Source organism: Podarcis gaigeae (assembly GCF_964106915.1).
Source record: "Podarcis gaigeae genome assembly, chromosome: 5".
In the NCBI taxonomy this organism is placed as follows: Eukaryota; Metazoa; Chordata; class Lepidosauria; order Squamata; family Lacertidae; genus Podarcis; species Podarcis gaigeae.
In genome coordinates this window covers 12,086,680-12,107,217 of record NC_139681.1, presented here as the reverse complement: position 1 = coordinate 12,107,217, position 20,538 = coordinate 12,086,680, and the positions used below count along the sequence as shown (strand labels likewise).

Sequence of the window (20,538 nt, the reverse complement as noted above, 5' to 3'; positions counted from 1 at the left end):
TTTCTTTGTGTGTCAGGAGGTCAAATTCATAAACAGTGCGCTGGGGCCAGAAAATCTTTTTGGCACCCATGAGTGTGTGTGAATGAGAAATGCATGTTTGTGGGCTAGTCATTTTATTTCAGCAGACCTTTGGCCTGCTAGTCTTCTTAATTTTTGATCCTCTTGGTTCCTGTAGCACTGCTGACAATGAACCATCTGGATAAAGATTTTAAAGAAATGCAGTGGAAATGTGCACAATTTCTAAGTTTATTCCTGCTACTTTTAGACTAATTTTGCAGTCAAAAAATAATCCGGCGTTTTTCACTATGCCATCCCAACGCTTCGTAGTGGCTCTACTGTATCATGGACTGCCTTAACCAGACTGAAAACCAAATTTCCAAATCAAACTAGGACAAATAGACAGTGAGTCACTGCAATTGCACACAATTTCAATGTATTATTTAAAATCCAATATAAAGTGTCTGCCTTTCCAATACCAAGTGATCAATTTCTGCACCAACAGTTTATTAAGAATGTATTACATTTGTAGGACAAAAGTGGGAGTGTGGGAAGGAATACAGTACATATTTTTGTAAAAAACATACTTTTAATCCAAGCAACTTGGTGCATATTGCTCCACTAATAATTAAAAATATAAAGCTTTTTCAAATTGTACCACATTGCTGGGGACAACCGTAATAAAAATAAAACAATCCAAACTGGTCAGAGGCAGGTAGGGATATAACGTGTCCTTCAGCCTGCTGCTCAAGACAACAAAACGTGTGTTAAGATTGGATAAATATTTGCAAGGCTAATTTCTAATGTTCCATCTTTCTGATACTTCAGAAATTAAGATACTCTAGGGGCCACATTGGGCACAATAGTGGCAGCCGCATTTCATGAGTATCACGTTCATGTATAAAATGGGAGGATGAGATGGGGGCATGTCTAATATTAACATCGAAAGAGCACAGAGGGGAGGAAAGCCAAACCCTCTTCCTGCCTTCCCTTCCCACAATCTGTCTCCACGGCTGTTATACTTTGGGGAGGGAGAAAAGTGCCTGAGACTATAGGGCAACAACAATGAATGCCGCTGTCATGTCTATAATAGAAATCACATGAATATTGATTTAACATGGTTAATGTCCATTTAAACTCCTCAGGCATAAAAATAAAACCCTCAAGGGGAAAAAATCTACAAGATCAAAATAGTAACAGGATGGATGTCGATGCAGGTTTACATTAGAAGGGCTGATTTAGTTCTGTCAAAATATTTTGAGCTCCTATATAATTTGCTGACTTTCAGAAAGAATCCCAAAATAGGTCTGGTTATGCAGAACTATCAAGTTCGTTTTCTTTACAGTGTATTTCTGTGGTTTCCCAAATCTCCTCATCAACAGCGTAAGTTTGTGCTGTGCAGGATACAGATGCCTCCTTACTTTGACCTACAAGTAATTCATTCTGCTCTGCTAATTTATTGTCAAAACTATGAGAGCTGTTAGATTCAGTTTGCCTGCCTTTCGTATCTTGAGAAGTCTGTCCAGTCTCCATGCATGCTCTCGAATCAGTCTGTGAGTAGAGTCCAAAGATATCATTTTGGAGAATATAGCGAATGCACTGCAGAATCACATTCCTTTCATGCCGTATGTCCTTTGCTAATAGCTAGAAGGAGAAAGACAGAATGAGGCATATTCCTACAAACATTCTATGCAAACAGAACTGCTTACACAGCGATACAATTATGGAGTAATCAGCAAATGGGTTTCCAATATATATTTGGTTTATTGTCTCTGTTAAAAACCAGGCAGAAATATATACCTGAAAATTGGAACTACGGATTAATCACTCTGATCGGATGCCCCCCCCCCAATTTATTGTGGGGCTTGAGACTCAACTATGAAACTGTGATGAACTACAGAAATAATGTGCCTGCTTGCGAAAATATTATAAAACTAATGTCCGTGAAAGGAGAACCATGGAATGACTTTGGAGCTCAATAACCATCCCAGTAAGATAGCATCCTCCTAAGGAAGTTACCCCCATGAAGAGGGACACGTTTTTATTTAAAATATTTATTTGCTTTGCAGCCACTGAAAGGCCCAAATGGAAAGTGGGGAATGACTAACGTGGAAAATATTCTCACTTCTGCAGCCACTTTAGACAGTTTCCAGACACTGAAACAGGCCCTATAGCTGGTTTCCCTTAGCCCAAACACAAGTAAACTTATAAAAATGGATATAATTGCAGAGCTGAACGGGACCACAAGGGTCATCTAGTCAAACCCCCTGAAATGCAGGAATCTTTTCCCAATGCGCTTGAACCCATGACCTTGATCTTAAGAGTCTTATGCTCTACCAACTGAACCATCTCAGCCATAGAAGGCATCTTTCTATTTTAGGATATGTGAGGGGCCCCAAAACTTTTTGGGCTCAGAGGTAAAGGTAAAGGACTCCTGGATGGTTAAGTCCAGTCAAAGGCGACTATGGGGTTGTGGCGCTCATCTTGCTTTCAGGCCGGGGGAGGCGACATTTGTCCACAGACAGCTTTCCGGGTCATGTGGCCAACAGGACTAAACTGCTTCTGGCGCAACGGAACACCGTGACTGAAACCAGAGTGCACGGAAACGCTGTTTACCTTCCCACCACAGCGTTATCTATTTATCTACTTGAACTGGTGTGTTTTCGCACTGCTAGGACAGAGCAATGGGAGCTCACCCAATTGTGGGGATTTGAACCTCCGACCTTCTGACCGGCAAGCCCAAGAAGCTCAGTGGTTTAGACCACAGCGCCACCTCCATCCCACTCAGAGGTACACATGAAAGCTAAGGAAATGTGATGGGCACCATGTAATATGAGGTATGCTGTAGTCCAGGGGTCAGCAACCTTTTTTAGCTGTGGGCCGGTCCACCGTCCCTCAGAACATGTGGTGGGCCGGACTATATATATATATATATATATTTAATGAACACATTCCTATGCCCCACAAATAACCCAGAGATGCATTTTAAATAAAAGGACATATTCTACTCATGTAAAAACACACTGATTCCCAGACCGTCTGAGGGCTGGACTGAGAAGGCCTTTGGGCCGCATCCGGCCCCCGGGCCTTAGGTTGCCTACCCCGATGTAGTGGTTCGAATGCTGGATTGTGACCTGGGAGACCAGAGTTCTAATCCTCACCCAGCCATGGAGCTCACTGGGTGCCCCTGGGTCAGTCACCATCTCTTAGCCTCATCTACCTCGCTGTTGTGAGGTTGTTGTGAGAATAAAACAGGGAATTGGATAACCATGTGCACCCTTTGAGCATCTTGGAGGAAAAGGTGAAATATAGACGCAATAAATACATAGAATAAAAACTGCCAATGCTCAGAATACACCCCACCCTGTACAAACCAATAAAAACACTGAGAAGAAACCAAATAAAAACACTGAGAAGGCAACCCTCCTCACAGAAAAAGAGGTGCGGTGCTCAAGCATTGGACACAGAGTGTACAGAAAAGGAGAGAGATGCTTTCAGCTTCAGTGTTTTCTTTTTTGGTTTACCCTGCTTAACTACTATATAGCTTTTTATTATTGAAGCCAACTGCTGAACCTTTCTGAAATACAGAAACCAGTATTCAGATAATACCACAATGATATAATTGAGTTCTTGCAGGCCTTAAAACTCTATGGGAGCGTGTTATAGGCATTGATACGAATGAAATTAACGGAAAAAATTACGGTCTTCTATCTAAACCATACAAACTGGTGTTTACCTATGTGAAGATATTACACAGGCAACACTGCAAACCAGTACAATTATCTCCCATGACTTCAGGGTTGGCATTCGATTGCTGGCACAAATTTGGTGCCAGGGTGACATACCGTATGTTTCACACCATAGGACGCACTTTTTCCCCTCCAAAAATGAAGGGGAAATGTGTGTGCGTCCTATGGTGCGAATTCAGGCTTCAGGGAGCCCCACCGCCAGCCCCACAAGCTCGGGGGACAGTGGGGAGGCGGAACGCCGCCATCCCGCTGTCCCCCAACTTGGTTAGAAGGCTGGCGGGTGGAGAAGCCTGCTCCTCCCCGTCGCCAGCCCCGCAAACTCGGGAGACAGCGGGAGAGGCGCAGCGCGCCCTTCCTGCTGTCCCCCAACTTGGCTAGAAGGCTGGTGGGGGGGGGGGAGAAGCCTGCTCCTCCCCGTCGCCAGCCCCGCGAACTTGGGGGACAGCGCTGGGCTCCCGCTGCTTGCGGAGACTTGCCTGCATGCTGAAGCCTGCGCGCGCTGAGCTCAGCGCGTCCAGGCTTCGCGGACCTCTCCGCAAGCAGCGGGAGCGCTCCCACGGCTTGCGGAGACTTGCCTGTTTGGGGGCTGGGGTCGGGGGAAGCTCGAGCTTCCCCCGTCCCAGCCCCGCGCCTGGGGGGGAAATAATTTTTCCCCCTTTATTTCCCCCCCAAAAAAACTGGGTGCGCCCTATGGTCCGGTGCGCCCTATGGTGCGAAAAATATGGTACATCCATTTATGGCGGGAGTGTCCATTTGTTCACAATTTTTGGACTTAGGTATATTAGGAGATGGCTAGGATTATTGAGACTGCTATTCAAATGATGCTGCAATTATGATTTACAATTTCTTTTTAGGTACAATAATACCTGGAATCTGGAGCACTGAGAAAATAACACATAACCCAGAACATTCCTACACCAGGAATTTATCCCTGATGTTACTGCAAATGATTTGCAAAGTTCTTTGCCTGTAACAATGAATGAAATGTGGACCTCATAACTGATTTAGAAAAAAAATAATACTGTATTGATCTCATTCAACTGTTAATAGTAATTGAGTGCTATAATGTGACAAAACAAATATTCTTTGATATACATCCCCTAATTGTACTTTTTTTTGTATAAGTCAATAAAATCTTAAATTAAAAGAACATAATTTCACAATGAAATAACATTCAACAACTACTATTGAATCTGACAGTTACCAACTCAGACCTTTGTTTTCTCACTCTCCTGTAACAAGTGGACATGGCTTTGGTCAGCTAATACTTAACGGAAGGTGATAAACTGTGTGGCCAGAATTAGTACGGAACTCACTATGGACACATGGTGGCAACTGACAGAGAACACAGTGGGAAGAAATATACCCATGTCCTCACATTCAAGGACACTACAAATGATGAATCTATGCTTAAAGCAGTAAATATTTTAACAAACTGATGTTTTTTAGTTATTTGTCTTTAAAGGGTTACAGGACTCTTTGTTTTTGATGCAATAGACTAACTGTCAGGGAACTGCCATCGGAGCCAGAGGCGGAGGGAAGGCTCCAGAGGGATGCCGGAGGGTCCCAGTAGGGAGAGAGGCAGCACATCTGCTGGGGAAGGAAATCAGCGTAGCACCAGTGGAGAAGGGGGGCAGATGGGGGAATCGGCGAGGGGGCTCCAGGACTCCTCGCCGGAGACCAGCGGGGAGAGCACGGGTCCTCCGCTGCCCACACCCTCCCTGCGCAGAAGACTTCCGCACAGGGAGAGTAGGAGGAGACTAGGCGTCAAAGAACTTCTTTGCTGGAAGAAGTTCAAGAAACGCCCACTGACGGATTCTGCCAGCGATTGAGACAGCCACGGGTGAGAGGCTGTCCAGACAGAAAGGGTTCACCCAGGTAACCCAGCCAGGTGTGGCGACAACTTACGCACGAGCAACCCCTAGAACCTTTACAGTAACCCAATGACCTGTCTGCTTCTTCCTCCAGTATTAATTCAATTGTCTTATTCCATCTCTTAGATAGCCTAACTGCACTTCTCATTTAATGGCAAGCCAATTTTTTCTCACATATTAAGTTTAGATGGATTTAGGATATGATGGATAGAAGGTATTGGGAAGCTTGTTTGGCACTGCCAGCAGAACAGAAGATCTCCATGCAATTCTTCTTCACTGTTTTGGAACAAACATAGCAGGTGATCAAGCAGCACTTTATTTTGCCTTGTCTAAGCTTGCAGTACCTGACAAGGCTACCTAACCTCTTGCAAGCACCAGCCTACAATCATGAACCCACAATATTCTATTTACTAAGCAGAAAATACTGGAAGGGCAGTTTACCATTTCCAGCAGAGTTGGATGACGGCGTGGTAATTCAGAAAGTGATTTCCTCTGTCTGTTCAGACTCCTGGAATGTACTGCATGTGAATCCGGCCTCCCCGATGCTGCGTCTACATAATTAGCAGCTTCTTTATGGCCTGTGTCTTTAAAGCTCTGGGAAATGCTTGAAGATGGAGGGAGACTTCTGAGAGATGTCTTGTTTTCATGAAACACTTTTGGTGTTGGTTCTATTTTTTAAAAAGAAAAAGCGGTAAAATAAGTAGTGCTGAAAGCACTGATTGGGTCAGGCAACTGATTACTGCACAAGACAGATTCAAACTGAAATTACTTAAGAAATGATACTGAATGTTAAGAGCACTGTGCACAAATAGTATGTGTATAACTTAAACCAAAACACAATTATGATTTAGAAAAGGGTTTCCCAAACTTGGGTCTCCAGTTGCTTTTGGAATACAACCCCCATAATCCTTGACCACCGGTCCTGCTAGCTGGGGATGATGGGAGTTGTGGTCCAAAATCAGCTGAAGACCCAAGTTTGGGAAACCCTGATTTAGAGCATGAATGCAATGGCCTCTGTTCATTTAGTCACCTACCAGCCCTATAAGTAGCAGGGCATCATTAATGAGCCACATATTCCATAACTGCACCTTTACTGCTAACTGTATATACCGTATTTTTCGCTCTATAAGACGCACCAGACCACAAGACGCACCTAGTTTTTGGAGGAGGAAAACAAGAAAAAAATAATTCTGAATCTCAGAAGCCAGAACTGCAAGAGGGATCGCTGCGCAGTGAAAGCACCAATCCCTCTCGCTGTTCTGGCTTCTGGGATAGCTGCGCAGCCTGCATTCGCTCCATAAGACGCACACACATTTCCCCTTACTTTTTAGGAGGGAAAAAGTGAGTCTTATAGAGCAAAAAATACGGTACATAGTTCAGCTTAGCTTAAATTAAACAGCTTACCTTCTTGTTCACTCTCACTTTCCGACATGCTGCCATAGTTGGCCACTAGTGAGCTCAGAGCCGAGGTCACCTGCTTTGGAACAACAGTCATCGCCAAAGCTGCATTTTTCTCAGTGCACCCCTCTTTGTCTGAATCTGGAAGGAGGCAGAAAAATCGCATCATTATCGGTCAGCAGGGCCTACAACCAGCTCCAGGCTTCACCAAACTGACCCTCTGTGCCCCGTATAGCTACTCCCTCACATCCACCACAGAAACATTCTGCCCTATTCACAGATGTGTACCCATCCACACTGCAACAATAAAGGGTTCTGAAAACTTGATACAGCCAATTCTAAATTGAACATGCAAATTAAAGACATTTATTCAATGCAAGCAGGCTGCAGAGGTTTTCAGTAGTGCTGGGGATAAGAAAACTTGTGTGCTGTCAGCCCCTCATATATACCTAGTTTTTCCCAGCAATAAATCACATTCTGATAAAGAGTAACTAAATGGTAAAATACTCCTCTTCTTCAATTGTGAGACAGAAATATTTGAACAATTACACAACACCAAAAGAGATTCCTCTTCCCCCGTGGGTAACAGATGAAAAGCTCTCTGGAAGTGGCATCCCCTAGTGAACTTGGAGTATTTACCTGAAGGAAGACTTACCAGAATGGGCTATGGCCCCAAATACTTCAGCTTTAAGCTCAGTACTAGAGGCAGAAAAGCCAACAAGAAAAGTGGTTTGCAGTGAGCAACCAGATGCAAATCTGAGGCCCCAATCTGGCCCATGAAGCCACCTCTACTGGTCTACTAAACCTCTGCCAAAGTTAGGCCTTTTCTGCATCCAGAGTCAGAGATGAACCAGTCTAGCCTCCTTTATGGGCCTGCATGGCCCCCTCTTCTTCCTGTGTGCTTTATCTGTGTGAGCAGATAAAACAGAGCTTACTAAAAACCTCTTCAGGATCCTCCTGGCTGGTGGCCAGGTACCTGGCAAGTTGAAGGAGGCTAATATCAACCCTAAAAACTTCACAAGTAGTGGCAACTGCTGCAGAATCCTCCTCCGAGCAATTTTGGGGAACCAGTGGATTGGGTAAACCCACTGAGTGCAGTTATTGCAAAAAGGGGGGGGTATGTAAATAAACCTTATTTATCTCTCCATGATCATCAGTAGCACCAGGGCCAACTCACCAATTTGCCCAATTCCAACCAATTTGACCAATTCCAATCCTGAGGAGAGCAGCAGGGGCCTTATGCTGGCTGAGGGAAACTGGGCTTGACTTCTGCTTAGTGAAGCCCCTCAACAAAAACAAGTTACCGTATTTTTCACTCTGTAAGACGCACCAGACCACAAGACGCACCTAATTTTTGGAGGAGGAAAACAAGAAAAAAAAATCTCAATCTCAGAAGCTGGAACAGCAAGAGGAATCGCTGCGCAGTGAAAGCAGCAATCCCTCCTGCTGTTCTGGCTTCTGGGATAGCTGTGCAGCCTGCATTCGCTCCATAAGACGCACACACATTTCCCCTTACTTTTTAGGAGGGAAAAAGTGAGTCTTATGGAGCAAAAAAGATGGTACTTCTCCTCATCCCTGGCACCAGCAGTTGCATCCTCCACCTTGGTTTAAAGCTGAAAGTCACAGCTCTCTCATAGTTTATAAAGCTGGATACTACCAAAATTAAGCCGTGCACTATTTTTAAGCACGTCGAAGAAAGAGCCCAACTGAAGCAGAACCAACTTGACTTCTACAAAAAATACGGTATTCACTTGGCAGGTTTTGGGGGAGCGTGGAGTCACTTCTACCTCCACAACCCACTCACCCACATTTGTCTAAGGGCAGTTCTCTTACTGCTTTCTGTTGAACATTTAATTATGTGAAGAAACAAAACTCAGGGGAAGGGCTCACCAGGATCGTTTGTGGCCAGAATGCTCAGGGGATCTACATCTCTCATAGAGGCATCTGCTTCTCCAGAAAGCTCTTTTCCAATTTCCTTCTCAGTTCCATGGTTATTTGGACCAGTCACAGCTGTAGCGGGAGCCTTCAAGGGATGATTAGATTTGTTCCAGCAGCCATTTGTCTGCCTTCTTACTTTTCCCCGTTGCCTAGAAGCCACAGCTTGAGGAGGTTTCCACATTCCTTTCATCTTGCTGGAAGAGAAAAATGCATAAATGTTTGTTCCAGGTCATTTCCTGTCTCAGCCATGACACAGATGCTGCTCCCCACATATATTCTTATATACGGCTGATTCCCAAATCATTCATTTATACCTCAGCATTACCTAGGTATCAAAAGTTTGGGAAACACTGTGTTGGGTATCAAGCGAATCAGGATAGCTTTCTCCCAGTCTTGTTTACAATCTGGACCAAGTGCCTTGCTGTTATAGAACTGTAGAGCTGGAAAGGATCTCAAAGCTCATACAGCAGGAATCACAACTAAAGAATCCCTCACAGACGACCATCCATCCTCTGTAAAAAACCTTCAAGGAAGGAAAGGCCAACAGCTTCTGAGGAAATCCATTCCACTGTCAAACAGCTCTTACTGTCAGACGATTCTTCCTAAAATTTAGGCGAAATCTCTTTTTCTTATTTATTTATGCACCACCCTTCATCCGTGGATCTCTTTCTTGCAATTTGGATCTATTGGTTCAGTTCCCACTCTCTAGAGCAGAGGTCAGCAACCTTTTTCAGCTGTGGGCCAGTCCACTGCCCCTCAGATCTTGTGAGGGGGCTGGATTATATTTTGAAAAAGAAAAAATGAACGAATTTCTATGCCCCACAAATAACCCAGAGATGCATTTTAAGTAAAAGGACACATTCTACTCATGTAAAAACACCAAGCAGGCCCCACAAATAACCCAGAGGTGCATTTTAAATAAAAGTGCACATTCTACTCATGTAAAAACACGCTGATTCCTGGACCGGCCAGATTTAAGAGGCGATTGGGCCGAATCTGGCCCCCGGGCCTTAGTTTGCCTACCCATGCTCTAGAGCAGCAGAGAACAAGCTTGCTCCATCTTCCATGAGACAGCCCTTCAGGTATTTGAAGATGGCTACCATACTGTCAGAGAGGTTGTAGAATGAAAATTGAAATGTGTGTCAGAAGGGCTGAGCAAGTGACTGGAATGTGAAGGTTGTATTTGCAGAAGAACCATGGGAGAGGGTTGGAGTGACATGCATGTGGGAGCTGCTACTAACAACTGCCAAGGAACGAGGAGGGAAGGAAAGATAAGCTGCTATGCCCTGTAATAAAATCAGTAGAAGCCTAATTTTATAGGTCTGCTGGTAAAAACTTAGCAATTGCACAAATGCCGGTGGCGATGGCTAATCCCACGCTTAGGCAAGCTTGGTCACTGCACACATCTAGACCAGAGAATGGATTGAAAGTGCTCAATATAATTAGATATGTACCAGGCTGGGACTGGACTAATTCCTGGGCGCAGACTTTCTGGAAATCTCATCTGAACATATTAGAGAAAATGAATTAATCTTTAATAAATGATAAGGAAAGAGAAAGAGTCCATCTTTGATGGTACCAACAACATATAGATATATATATATATAGATACACACACACACACACACACACACGTACACACACTCTCTTACCCAAACTGAAGTGTTTTCAGTATTCCTCCTCTTTGCTCCTTTTCCACTTCCATTGCTTTCTTCTTTTCAATATTTGCCAAAGTAGGAAAATTTCTAGAGCAACGTACATATGAAGTCTTATTAATACATCTATGGCACTGAAGTGTTTCGCAAGCCTTAATTGCAATATTCCTAGCAAGAATTGGGGGCTGAGAAGATCCAGTGCTTTCAACACTGTGGGCTGGCAGGCGAACCACTTGTCTTCCATGGCTAAAGGCTAGTGTGTTCCTAGCCTAGGCCATCAACTAGGGAGCAGAAGAATGGGAGTGCGACTCCTCCAGCCCCTGACATCCATAAGACTCCAGGACAACAGATATGCTATTACTGCCACAGGCACCCCTTTCTTCTGCCTGGAGAAAGCTGGGGCTGGCTAGCTGCTGTTTTCAACTGTTGTAAGGCCCGGGTTGTCTCCCTGCCCTGCCTGTGGCCAGAGCGTGGTTTTGTAGCACCTGCACCATAAGTTGTTCTGCGGTTGTTATTTTGCATATAATTTTACTGCAATTCTTTTTACAATAAATACAATGACATTCCTTGTTCTCAACCCGTTGTAGAAAACCACATGCATCACACGCGATACAGCAAATATTTCTCAGTATAACTGCTGGTCCATTCACTTGCACACCTCAATTTGGTTGCCAGTATCTATCTCGAAAGACAAAGGAGTGCGCCTCAAAGTAATAATAATAAAGATAATTTTATGATTTATACCCCGCTGGCTAAAAAGGGAAAGTCAAACTGCTGGAGAATCACAGCACCTGCTCTCCCACACTTGGTGGCGCTGTGGGTTAAACCACAGAGCCTAGGACTTGCTGATCAGAAGGTCGGCGGTTCGAATCCCCGCAACGGGGTGAGGTCCCGTTGCTCGGTCCCTGCTACTGCCAACCTAGCAGTTCGAAAGCACGTCAAGTGCAAGTAGATAAATAGGTACCGCTCCGGCGGGAAGGTAAACGGCGTTTCTGTGTGCTGCTCTGGTTCGCCAGAAGCGGCTTAGTCATGCTGGCCACATGACCCGGAAGCTGTCTGCGGACAAACGCCGGCTCCCTCGGCCAGTAAAGCGAGATGAGCGCTGCAACCCCAGAGTCGGTCATGACTGGACCTAATGGTCAGCGGTCCTTTTCCTTTACCTTCCACTATATTTCACAGTCCTGTATGGAGTAGCCCAGCCTTGCTTTCCTGTGCTCAGCCACAGACTATTGCTAGCATCCTTGAAGCTAATTTTCTTCTGGAGGAATTTGCTTAGGATCCGCAACGGACAGCAATATTCTGGTACAATCCCTTGCTTCTGAAATAATTCCATGCAAATCCAGCCAGAATTAATGCACACCAGGACACCATAAATCAGAAAAAAAGTTTCCCTTGCCCTACACTCCCTTTAGCATTTTTGCGGCATTTCATCATTATGTAGTACCTTTTCAACAGGGTATGTGCCACCTGTGTGCTGATTTCAGCACTAATTTTCTGACCCTAAACTGATATACAGTGGTGCCCCGCAAGACGAACGCCTCGCAAGACGGTAAACCCGCTAGACGAAAGGGTTTTCCGTTTTGGAGGCGCTTCGCAAAACGAATTTCCCTATGGGGTTGCTTCGCAAGACAAAAATGTCTTGCGAGTTCCTGCGGGTTTTCCCCCCTATTTCCCCCCTTTTCCTAAGCCGCTAAGCCGCTTATCAGCTGATCCGCTGATAAACCGCTTAACAGCTGATCGCTAAAAGCCGCTAAACCGCTAATAGCGCTAATCCGCTAAGCCGTCAATGGGCTTGCTTCGCAAGACGAAAAAACCGCTAGACGAAGAGCCTCACGGAACGGATTAATTTCGTCTTGCGAGGCACCTCTGTAGTATGGATAGGTTGCTTCTGCATAGCTTATCATCTTGCTTGTTGAACCCAAGAGTTTTCCCCAAACTATTTTTCACTCCAGTGTTTCTCCATAGAAATCTGACTGCAATAATGAGTAAATGGAAGAGGTTGCTCCCTTTGCTACCCAAGACTGGATTCAGGAGTTGTGCTAATAAGGGATCTTAGTGACCCATTCACACATTTCTAGCTGCCTTTGCTACCTGAAATTATAACAGCCAATTCAGTTGGTGCTCCCTACATTTTTCTGGTTATCTGAGCTACACTGACTGGTTGCCTCTTAGTTAAGAGCCTATAGAGTTCTCAAAACGCCTAACCTGAAAACTATTCATGATGTGTGAATTGTGGGGAACTTGGCAATAAAGATGGCGTTGTTTTAATACCCGAAGAGTTTTCACAAAAAACGAGCACGCAAGCCACGTTACTAGCAAGTTTTTGCGTGTCAGAAACGGAATAGCTCTCACTGTGGGTTCACCAGGTAGGATCTCCATCGATGCCCTTGATACATTCAGATTCCCAAGAACACTAAAAAAAGCGCTACTTTTAATACTGATCACATTTGCCTACTGCCTCACCTTCAAGTCACTTTATTTGTCTCTCTATGCGACAACCAGGCATTTCAATAACCATTCCCTTTCAGGTGGGAGCTGCCCCCCCCCCCCCGCATGCACACCCATGCAGTTCCTCTCTCAACTAATTAGTTAATATTTAAATATTTTATTTCCTTTGGGAAATTATCCACTGATCAAATAAATAGAGGTAACAAACAGCTTACTCCCAGCCTTGCTCCTACAATTTTTAATTTATTATTCTACATCACTTTGGGATCTGTGCTATGAAGTAAAATATAGAGAGAGCTTGAGCCAGTCCTACTGTAAACATAGCAAATGTGTGTGGAGGGATTCACACGGGTTATAAGAGAGCCCCTTGAGGAAGTCAAGAAATTTGGGAAAGGCAGACAGCAATACAGGAGTGGACACAGGCCTCCCATTCCTAACCTCGAAAGGTGCCTGCACAACCAAGCCAAGAGAGGAAGGAACACAGCTCTGTTATGCCTTGCAGAGCTTTATAGCTCACTATCAAATGGATGGAGTCAATAGTATGTTCTAAACTAAGATGGAAGAACGGAGCAGTGCTCAGAAGCAGCCACGACAAAGAAGGGGAAGGGGAGGAATAAGAGAAAGTTGTAAATAGGTTTTGGGAGGGGAATCATTTTCAGTCTCATGTGGAGCCATGGAAATTAAACATCTACTCACTTTCTTCTATCCTCCCTCCATTTAGCAATTTCACCCGGAGTATCTAACTTGATTTGCTTGGCACCAGGAGAATGCATCTGCGGAGGGGGAAGGGGGGAAAACATTGTGAATTACGGGTGTTTATAGTCTTTTAAAAACTATGTTTTTAGTGAGAGACTAAACAGAAAAAAGGGGACAAACAGTGACGAAAATGAACCCAAATTCAACAGCACAACCCCTGAAAAACAGCATTACTAAGAACAAACAAGACCAACCAGCTGATCCAAGGGCTAAACAGAGTGAAAATTGTAGATGGGAGGATCATTCCAATTGGCATAAAGGGCCTGCTCCTCACCACAACTGTCTAATTTAACAAAGCAGCATTGGTTTTACAGCTCAAAGTGGAAAAGAGTAGTTTCCTTTTCCTTGCAGTTCAACAATTCTACAATTCATTTAAAATCAGATTTCAAGCTGAACTAGGGAAATACCTACATTTTTCCAGTGAATCTGAACCAGCTTTTCATGTGCACTAAAAGCGCAGCCATCTTCTGTACACTGAAAGAAAGAAAAGTAGCGACCACTTTTAGAACTGGGTTGTGTTTGCATGCCTAATTAGCAAAGGGATCAACAATAATGACAAGCTGCAGTTGCGGCTGAACTTCCTGCTTTTTGTTCTCTTCTCACTTTTATTTTTCTTCCTCTGCCTTTACCTTATCTGCTTCCTTAGCTGGTGATGCCGCTGGCCTATTGCTTCTTATCTCACCAAGGGCCTTTATTGCCCCTGCAAGGGACACAGCTGCTTTACCCTAGACCTGATTAAGGCTATGCAACACAGAGGAAGACATTTATTCTGAGTTCTGACTATTTTAGGATAACCTGAACCCTAGTGTTCCCTCTAGATTTTCAAATGATACCTTGCAACCATATAACTAGCAACTGAGTATTAGAACAATTTTAGTATATTTCAGAGAAACCTGAAAGTTCCTTCCACCTTTAAACCCTTTCAGGAACACAGACAGCAGCTTTATATTGAGCCAGGCCACTGACTAGTTTAGCATTGTCTTCACTTTCCACGGTTACAGACAGGGGTATTCCCAGCCCTATACAACTTGAATGATTTACACCTAGGAAATTTTGACATTGCATGCAGTTGGATGAGAGACAATCCTAGCTGCATGAGACAATCCATGTCAGCATTCCATGATCCCTTGACAGCAAAACTGAAGAAGTGCTAAGCTAGGTAACTAATGAACTCAAGAAATCATGCTATTAATTAATTGCCAACCAAAAGAGAGAGAAATCTACCCAACTATTAAAACATACCTGCCTGTGCTGAGAGACATGTTCTTCATATTTCTCCTTGTTTTTAAAGCCACGATCACATGTATCACAATAATGAGTATAAACTGGTTCTTTTCGCTTCCTATTCTGCAAACAGAGCAGGGAAACATTAACTATAATCACTTACAATTATATTTATCCTGACCAACACAGTAATTGTCAGGAGCCGTTCCACTTATGCAAAATATTGTATCAGATACAGGTGCTAAATCTGCCAGATCCAATTGCTAGTCAATCAATTTGCAGAGCCTACCTAAAAACTGCATTTAATTTCACAGACACTGCATTCGGACATGACAATAAATCATGGCTTATCATTGGAGGAACTAAAGCTGTGTGTCTTCAACATTTTGCTGACAACATACTCCAAAACTCTGGATGACCCCCACTCAATGTTTTCATGTAGATGTTAAACAGTGTGGGGGATAAGACTGAACCACAAGGAACCCCACATTGAAAGGCCCATGGGGCTGAACAACATGCCCCAAACATTACCCTCTGAAAATGATCGTCCAAGTAGGACTGGAACCACTGCAGAACAATTGGGATGAAGTATTGTGTTTCACAGTATTTTAACTTTTATAGCTAAAAGAATGACGGTGATGTGACTGAAAGAATGGAGCATTAAATGTCCCAGATTCAAATTTCAAGTGGACTGAATAGTACTGACTTGTGTTTTATGTGGCAAGCAAGTTTGCCACATATATCACTAGGGTATGCAGCAGGGCATACGCAAACATGCAGTGGATGTTTACTGTGGAGCTGTTTGATATTATTTAAATTTTTAAAAAGCTCAGCTTACATTTTCCATTTGAATTTTCCGTTCTGCATTTATAATGGAACTATTTTATCTACAGTGGTACCTCGGGTTAAGTACTTAATTCGTTCCAGAGGTCCATACTTAACCTGAAACTGTTCTTAACCTGAAGCACCACTTTAGCTAATGGGGCCTCCTGCTGCTGCCACGCCGCCAGAGTACGATTTCTATTCTCATCCTGAAGCAAAGTTCTTAACCTGAAGCACTATTTCTGGGTTAACGGAGTCTATAACCTGAAGTGTATGTAACCTGAAGTGTGTGTAACCCGAGATACCACGGTATTTATCAATGTGATTTTTAAAAACAGAATTAGGATTGCTTTTTATATATGGAAGTTTTTAATTGTTTTCACATTTGTTTATGGTTGTAACTTTGTGCTGTTTTATACTTCTATAATTTGTTTTATAGTTTAGTTTTCACTTCCATTTTTTTATTGCAGTCTCCTTATTGTTATGCCAAAGGAAGAGAAGGGATGGAAGAGCCCAAGGTTTGATGCAACTAGTTCCTCTAATAAGCCATGGCTTATTGTCATGTCTGAATACATCTAACTTCTGTTTTCTATGCTCTGGTAACCTCTAGGTTAGAATACAATGACAGGTTAAACGAGGGGCTGCCTCTGAAGACGGTCTGGAAACTTCAGGTGGTGTAGAATTCAGTGGTCAGGTTGCTCACTAGGGCTAGGTGGTCAAACATGTTAAAACCAATCCTGGCCCAACTCCACAGGCTGCCTATTAAGTGTCTGGGCCTCGTTCAAAGCGTTGGTTTTTACCTACAAAGTCTCATATGGCTCAGGACAGCCATAACTCCAAGACCTCCACTCCTCATATGAAGTGACCTGCACCACACAATCATCATCTGAAACCCTTCTTCGTGTGGCTCCTCCACAAGAGGTCCAGAGGGTGGCAACACAAGAATAGACCTTTTCTGTGGTAGCTCCCCATTTATGGAATGCTCCTCCCAGGGAGGCTCATCTTCTGCCATCATTACATATCCTCTACGATCAGGCCTCTGGCTGATTAAGCAATTTACAGCCTTTTAAATGTGTTTGTGGGAGCAGGGTTTGTTGTTTTTCTTGTTTGCTTTTGTTATTACATTACTTAATAACAATACTTAATACATTACTTACAATACAATACATTACTTAATAATAACAACAATAATTTTCATTTTGTATTTTTATGCTCTAAGCTGCCCTGTGCTCTTCGGATGAAGAGTGCTATATAAGCTTAATAAATAATAAATATATGAAATAATAAATATGTATAAAGGCTGACATCAGAATTTATTAACCCTCATTTACAATTAAATACCTTCTGTCTGCCATTCCTGCCTTGACAGGATCCAGCACATGGCATTCCAGCTTGCTCCATTTGCCATTCTCTATCAAAATGGAAATTTCTGCCTTTAATTAAAAATCAAAATATTTGCATCAGCCATTGGGACACTGCAATTTGTGTATGAAGTAAAATTACATATAAACACAACTAAATAGTTAAAACTGCCAGACTAGGGTCCCATCTGCATTACCCATTTAGAGCAGGATCATACCACTTTAAAAGCAATCATGGCTTTCCCCCAAAGAATCTTGGAGATGATAGTTTGTTAAAGGGGCTGAGAGTTGTTAGGAAACTCCCCATGACCCTCACAAAGCTACAGTTCTGACTGAACAACCCCTCTTCCTAGGGAACTCTTCTATCCCAGGCCATTTGCTGAATGTTATTCTTCTACTCAAGGGACGCGGGTGGCGCTGTGGCTTCAACCACATAGCTAGGACTTGCCGATCAGAAGGTTGGCGGTTCGAATCCCCGTGATGGGGTGAGCTCCCGTTGCTCGGTCCCAGCTCCTGCCAACCTAGCAGTTCGAAAGCACGTCAAAGTGCAAGTAGATAAATAGGTACCGCTCCGGCGGGAAGGTAAACGGTGTTTCCGTGCGCTGCTCTGGTTCTCCAGAAGCGGCTTAGTCATGCTGGCCACATGACCCGGAAGCTGTACGCTGGCTCCCTTGGCCAATAAAGCGAGATGAGTGCCGCAACCCCAGAGTCAGCCACGACTGGACCTAATGGTCAGCGGTCCCTTTACCTTTATTTTTCTGCTATGACCAAGTGATAAAACTAGCAAGCTAATTTGGCATGTTTGCGCTTTATGCTCCAGTGCTAATATATGAAACCAGGCCCCATAATTACTTCCCACACCAGCATCTGGCACCTCAAGGGAAACATGGGGTCATCACTGGCAGAAACAATGTGGTATAACAATGTGGTGAGTTTCATTTAACTGGAACATGAAGTAGGAAGAATTTAAACAGGCAATCACTGATTAAGAAGCATTCAAAAGACATGTGATCATGCATGTGCGCACAGGTAACCAAAAATATGAAAAGTGCATAACAGAGTGGGATGCACTTATATGCGCTCCGCCATGTGGGGACCAGGAACTAAACCCCCGCAAAATAGTTGTCAACTGTACAATTAGAAAATGAAAAGCAGCCCTGCGGATTTCAAATTGTTTAAATTGCTGTTTTAACTCCTAACTCCTGTCCAATGAACTTGGCTTTACTGTGCTTTTTATACGTGGATGCTAATTTAAATGTTTCAATGAAATGGTTTTATTCTGCATTGGAATGGAGATGGAAAAGTAGATTATTTGGAAGAGGGGCTGTGAGAAGAGGGAGGGAGGGGCAGTAGAAATATAATTCTAGGAGCACTTCCTCCTAAATAATGGGGAGGGGGGAGGGAGAGAGGAGGTCCCAGACCTTTCCAAAGCAGCCTCCCAATGCTCATTACATAAACAAGAATGGAATACACAAATGGAAACAAGAAAACTTGAAAATATAGCTGTCAAAAAACACCACCAGCAAAGCAACACCCCCAACTCTTCCTCAATTCCCTTCTCACACTAGCCATGCCTGCCAGCCTTTCTCTCCCTCTCTCTTTTTATCTCTCTTTGCTGAAACACACCCCTTCTATTCTTTTTCTTCACATCTGAAATAAGGGGGTGGGGTGATGAAGGAAGAAGTGGGGGTATAAGATAAAAAAACAAGTAAAATAAAACCTACATACAGCAACAGTATTTTGTGTTGTGTCGGCTCCTATGATGCAAGTAATGGGCCCCGCCTGCTCCCTAAAATATCACTGGTTTGCTCATTTCTATATATAGGGTGCCTACATTCTGCATGCCTGGTGTGCTCTGGTCCATGGGGTGACGAACAGTCGGACACGACTAAACAACAACAACAACACATTATGCATGGACTGGTTGCATGGCAACATGTGCAAATGGCTTTAGATACCTATTAGGTCCATAAATTCGACAAAAAACCCAGCAGCAATTTGCTGTTGATAAAGCACAGCTGTACATATAAAGGACCCCCAATACCTTCAGTAGATTAGGGCCTCATCAAACCTAAATCCGGACCTGCGGGAGGGACACACACCAACCCACCCATCTCCTATTTGTCAAGGACGAAATGAATCCGATGAATATTGCGGCTCAGCATCTTAAAGAGCAGAGACATCTCCTTGCCAACAAAGGTCCGTATAGTTAAAGCCATGGTTTTCCAAGTAGTGATGTATGGAAGTGAGAGCTGGACCATCAAGAAGGCTGATCGCTGAAGAATTGATGCTTTTGAATTATGGTGTTGGAGGAGACTCTTGAGAGTCCCATGGACTGCAAGAAGATCAAACCTCTCCATTCTGAAGGAAATCAGCCCTGAGTGCTCACTGGAAGGACAGATCCTGAAGCTGAGATTCCAATACTTTGGCCACCTCATGAGAAGACTCCCTGGAAAAGACCCTGATGTTGGGAAAGATGGAGGGCACAAGGAGAAGGGGACGACAGAGGACGAGATGGTTGGACAGTGTTCTCAAAGCTACCAGCATGAGTTTGACCAAACTGCGGGAGGCAGTGGAAGACAGAAGTGCCTGGCGTGCTCTGGTCCATGGGGTCACGAAGAGTCGGACACGACTAAACAACAACAACAATATATAGGGTGCCTACATGCAGCATGGACTGGTTGCATGGCAACATTTGCAAATGGCTTTAGACAACCATTAGGTCCATAAATTCAACAAAAAAACTAGCGACAATTTGTGGTTGGTAAAGCACAGCTGGACCCCATTACCTCCAGTAGCTTAGGGCCTCACCAAACCTACCACCAACCCACCCTTCTCCTATTTGCCAAGGACGAAATGAATCCGATGACTATTGCGGCTGTATACTCGGGCTCCGCCGCTCCGCAATAGAGCTACGCTGCGGAGTTTCCACAAGGCGGGCGGGGAAGCCCTGAGCGCGGGACCTGCCGGGCCTTGGGCCCCGAGAGCTCGGGCGCCGCGACTAGCAAGGCCCAGCCCCGAAGCCAGGCGCAAGAAGACCCCGAGCGGAGCAAGGCCGTCCCGAGGCGGCGAGTTCCGCACGTGCGAGGACGGCCGAAGGGCGACGCACCTGGCGGCTGGGACCAAGGAGGAGGCCACGGCCCCGGAGGGGAAGGATGCCAGTGGCCTTGCGAGGCCCAGTCAGGAAAAGGCGGCGGCGGCGGCGGCGGCACCCGCCACAAGGACGCATCCATCGCCTCAGCAACTCCAACGGCGCGCAGCATGGAGGAAGCTGCGCGGCGCACCGGAAATTACGTCACCTCGCGACCGCGGCCAA

The 20,538-nt window shown here is 44.4% G+C and overlaps 1 protein-coding gene across 2 annotated transcripts; it reads right to left on the bottom strand.

Annotated features, from left to right (window-relative positions):
• Positions 1-483: 483 nt before the first annotated feature.
• On the bottom strand, positions 484-20,524 carry NUFIP1 (nuclear FMR1 interacting protein 1). 2 transcript variants are annotated; one of them, XM_083738416.1, is made up of 10 exons: positions 20,332-20,524; positions 17,203-17,294; positions 15,058-15,162; positions 14,227-14,289; positions 13,756-13,832; positions 10,609-10,701; positions 8,909-9,150; positions 7,025-7,159; positions 6,062-6,288; positions 484-1,641 (listed from the first exon to the last, which is right to left on the bottom strand). In XM_083738416.1, exons 1-10 carry the CDS (start codon positions 20,483-20,485, stop codon positions 1,309-1,311), a joined length of 1,521 nt encoding a protein of 506 aa, XP_083594542.1. In that variant the 5' UTR covers positions 20,486-20,524; the 3' UTR covers positions 484-1,308. The 2 variants fall into 2 exon arrangements, with proteins under 2 accessions (XP_083594542.1, XP_083594543.1); XM_083738417.1 differs by having other exon boundaries at positions 17,203-17,272; positions 20,332-20,501.
• Between the last annotated feature and the right edge of the window lie 14 nt (positions 20,525-20,538).

Excerpts from the sequence above, each read along its gene's own strand:
- NUFIP1 (XM_083738416.1), bottom strand. The coding sequence starts at position 20,485 with ATGCTGCGCGCCGTTGGAGTTGCTGAGGCGATGGATGCGTCCTTGTGG. Across the intron at positions 14,290-15,057 it reads ATGTCTCTCAGCACAGGCAG|TGTACAGAAGATGGCTGCGC; the intron begins GTATGTTTTAAT and ends TCTTTCTTTCAG. Across the intron at positions 10,702-13,755 it reads TGGAGGGAGGATAGAAGAAA|AAATTTTCCTACTTTGGCAA; the intron begins GTGAGTAGATGT and ends ACGTTGCTCTAG.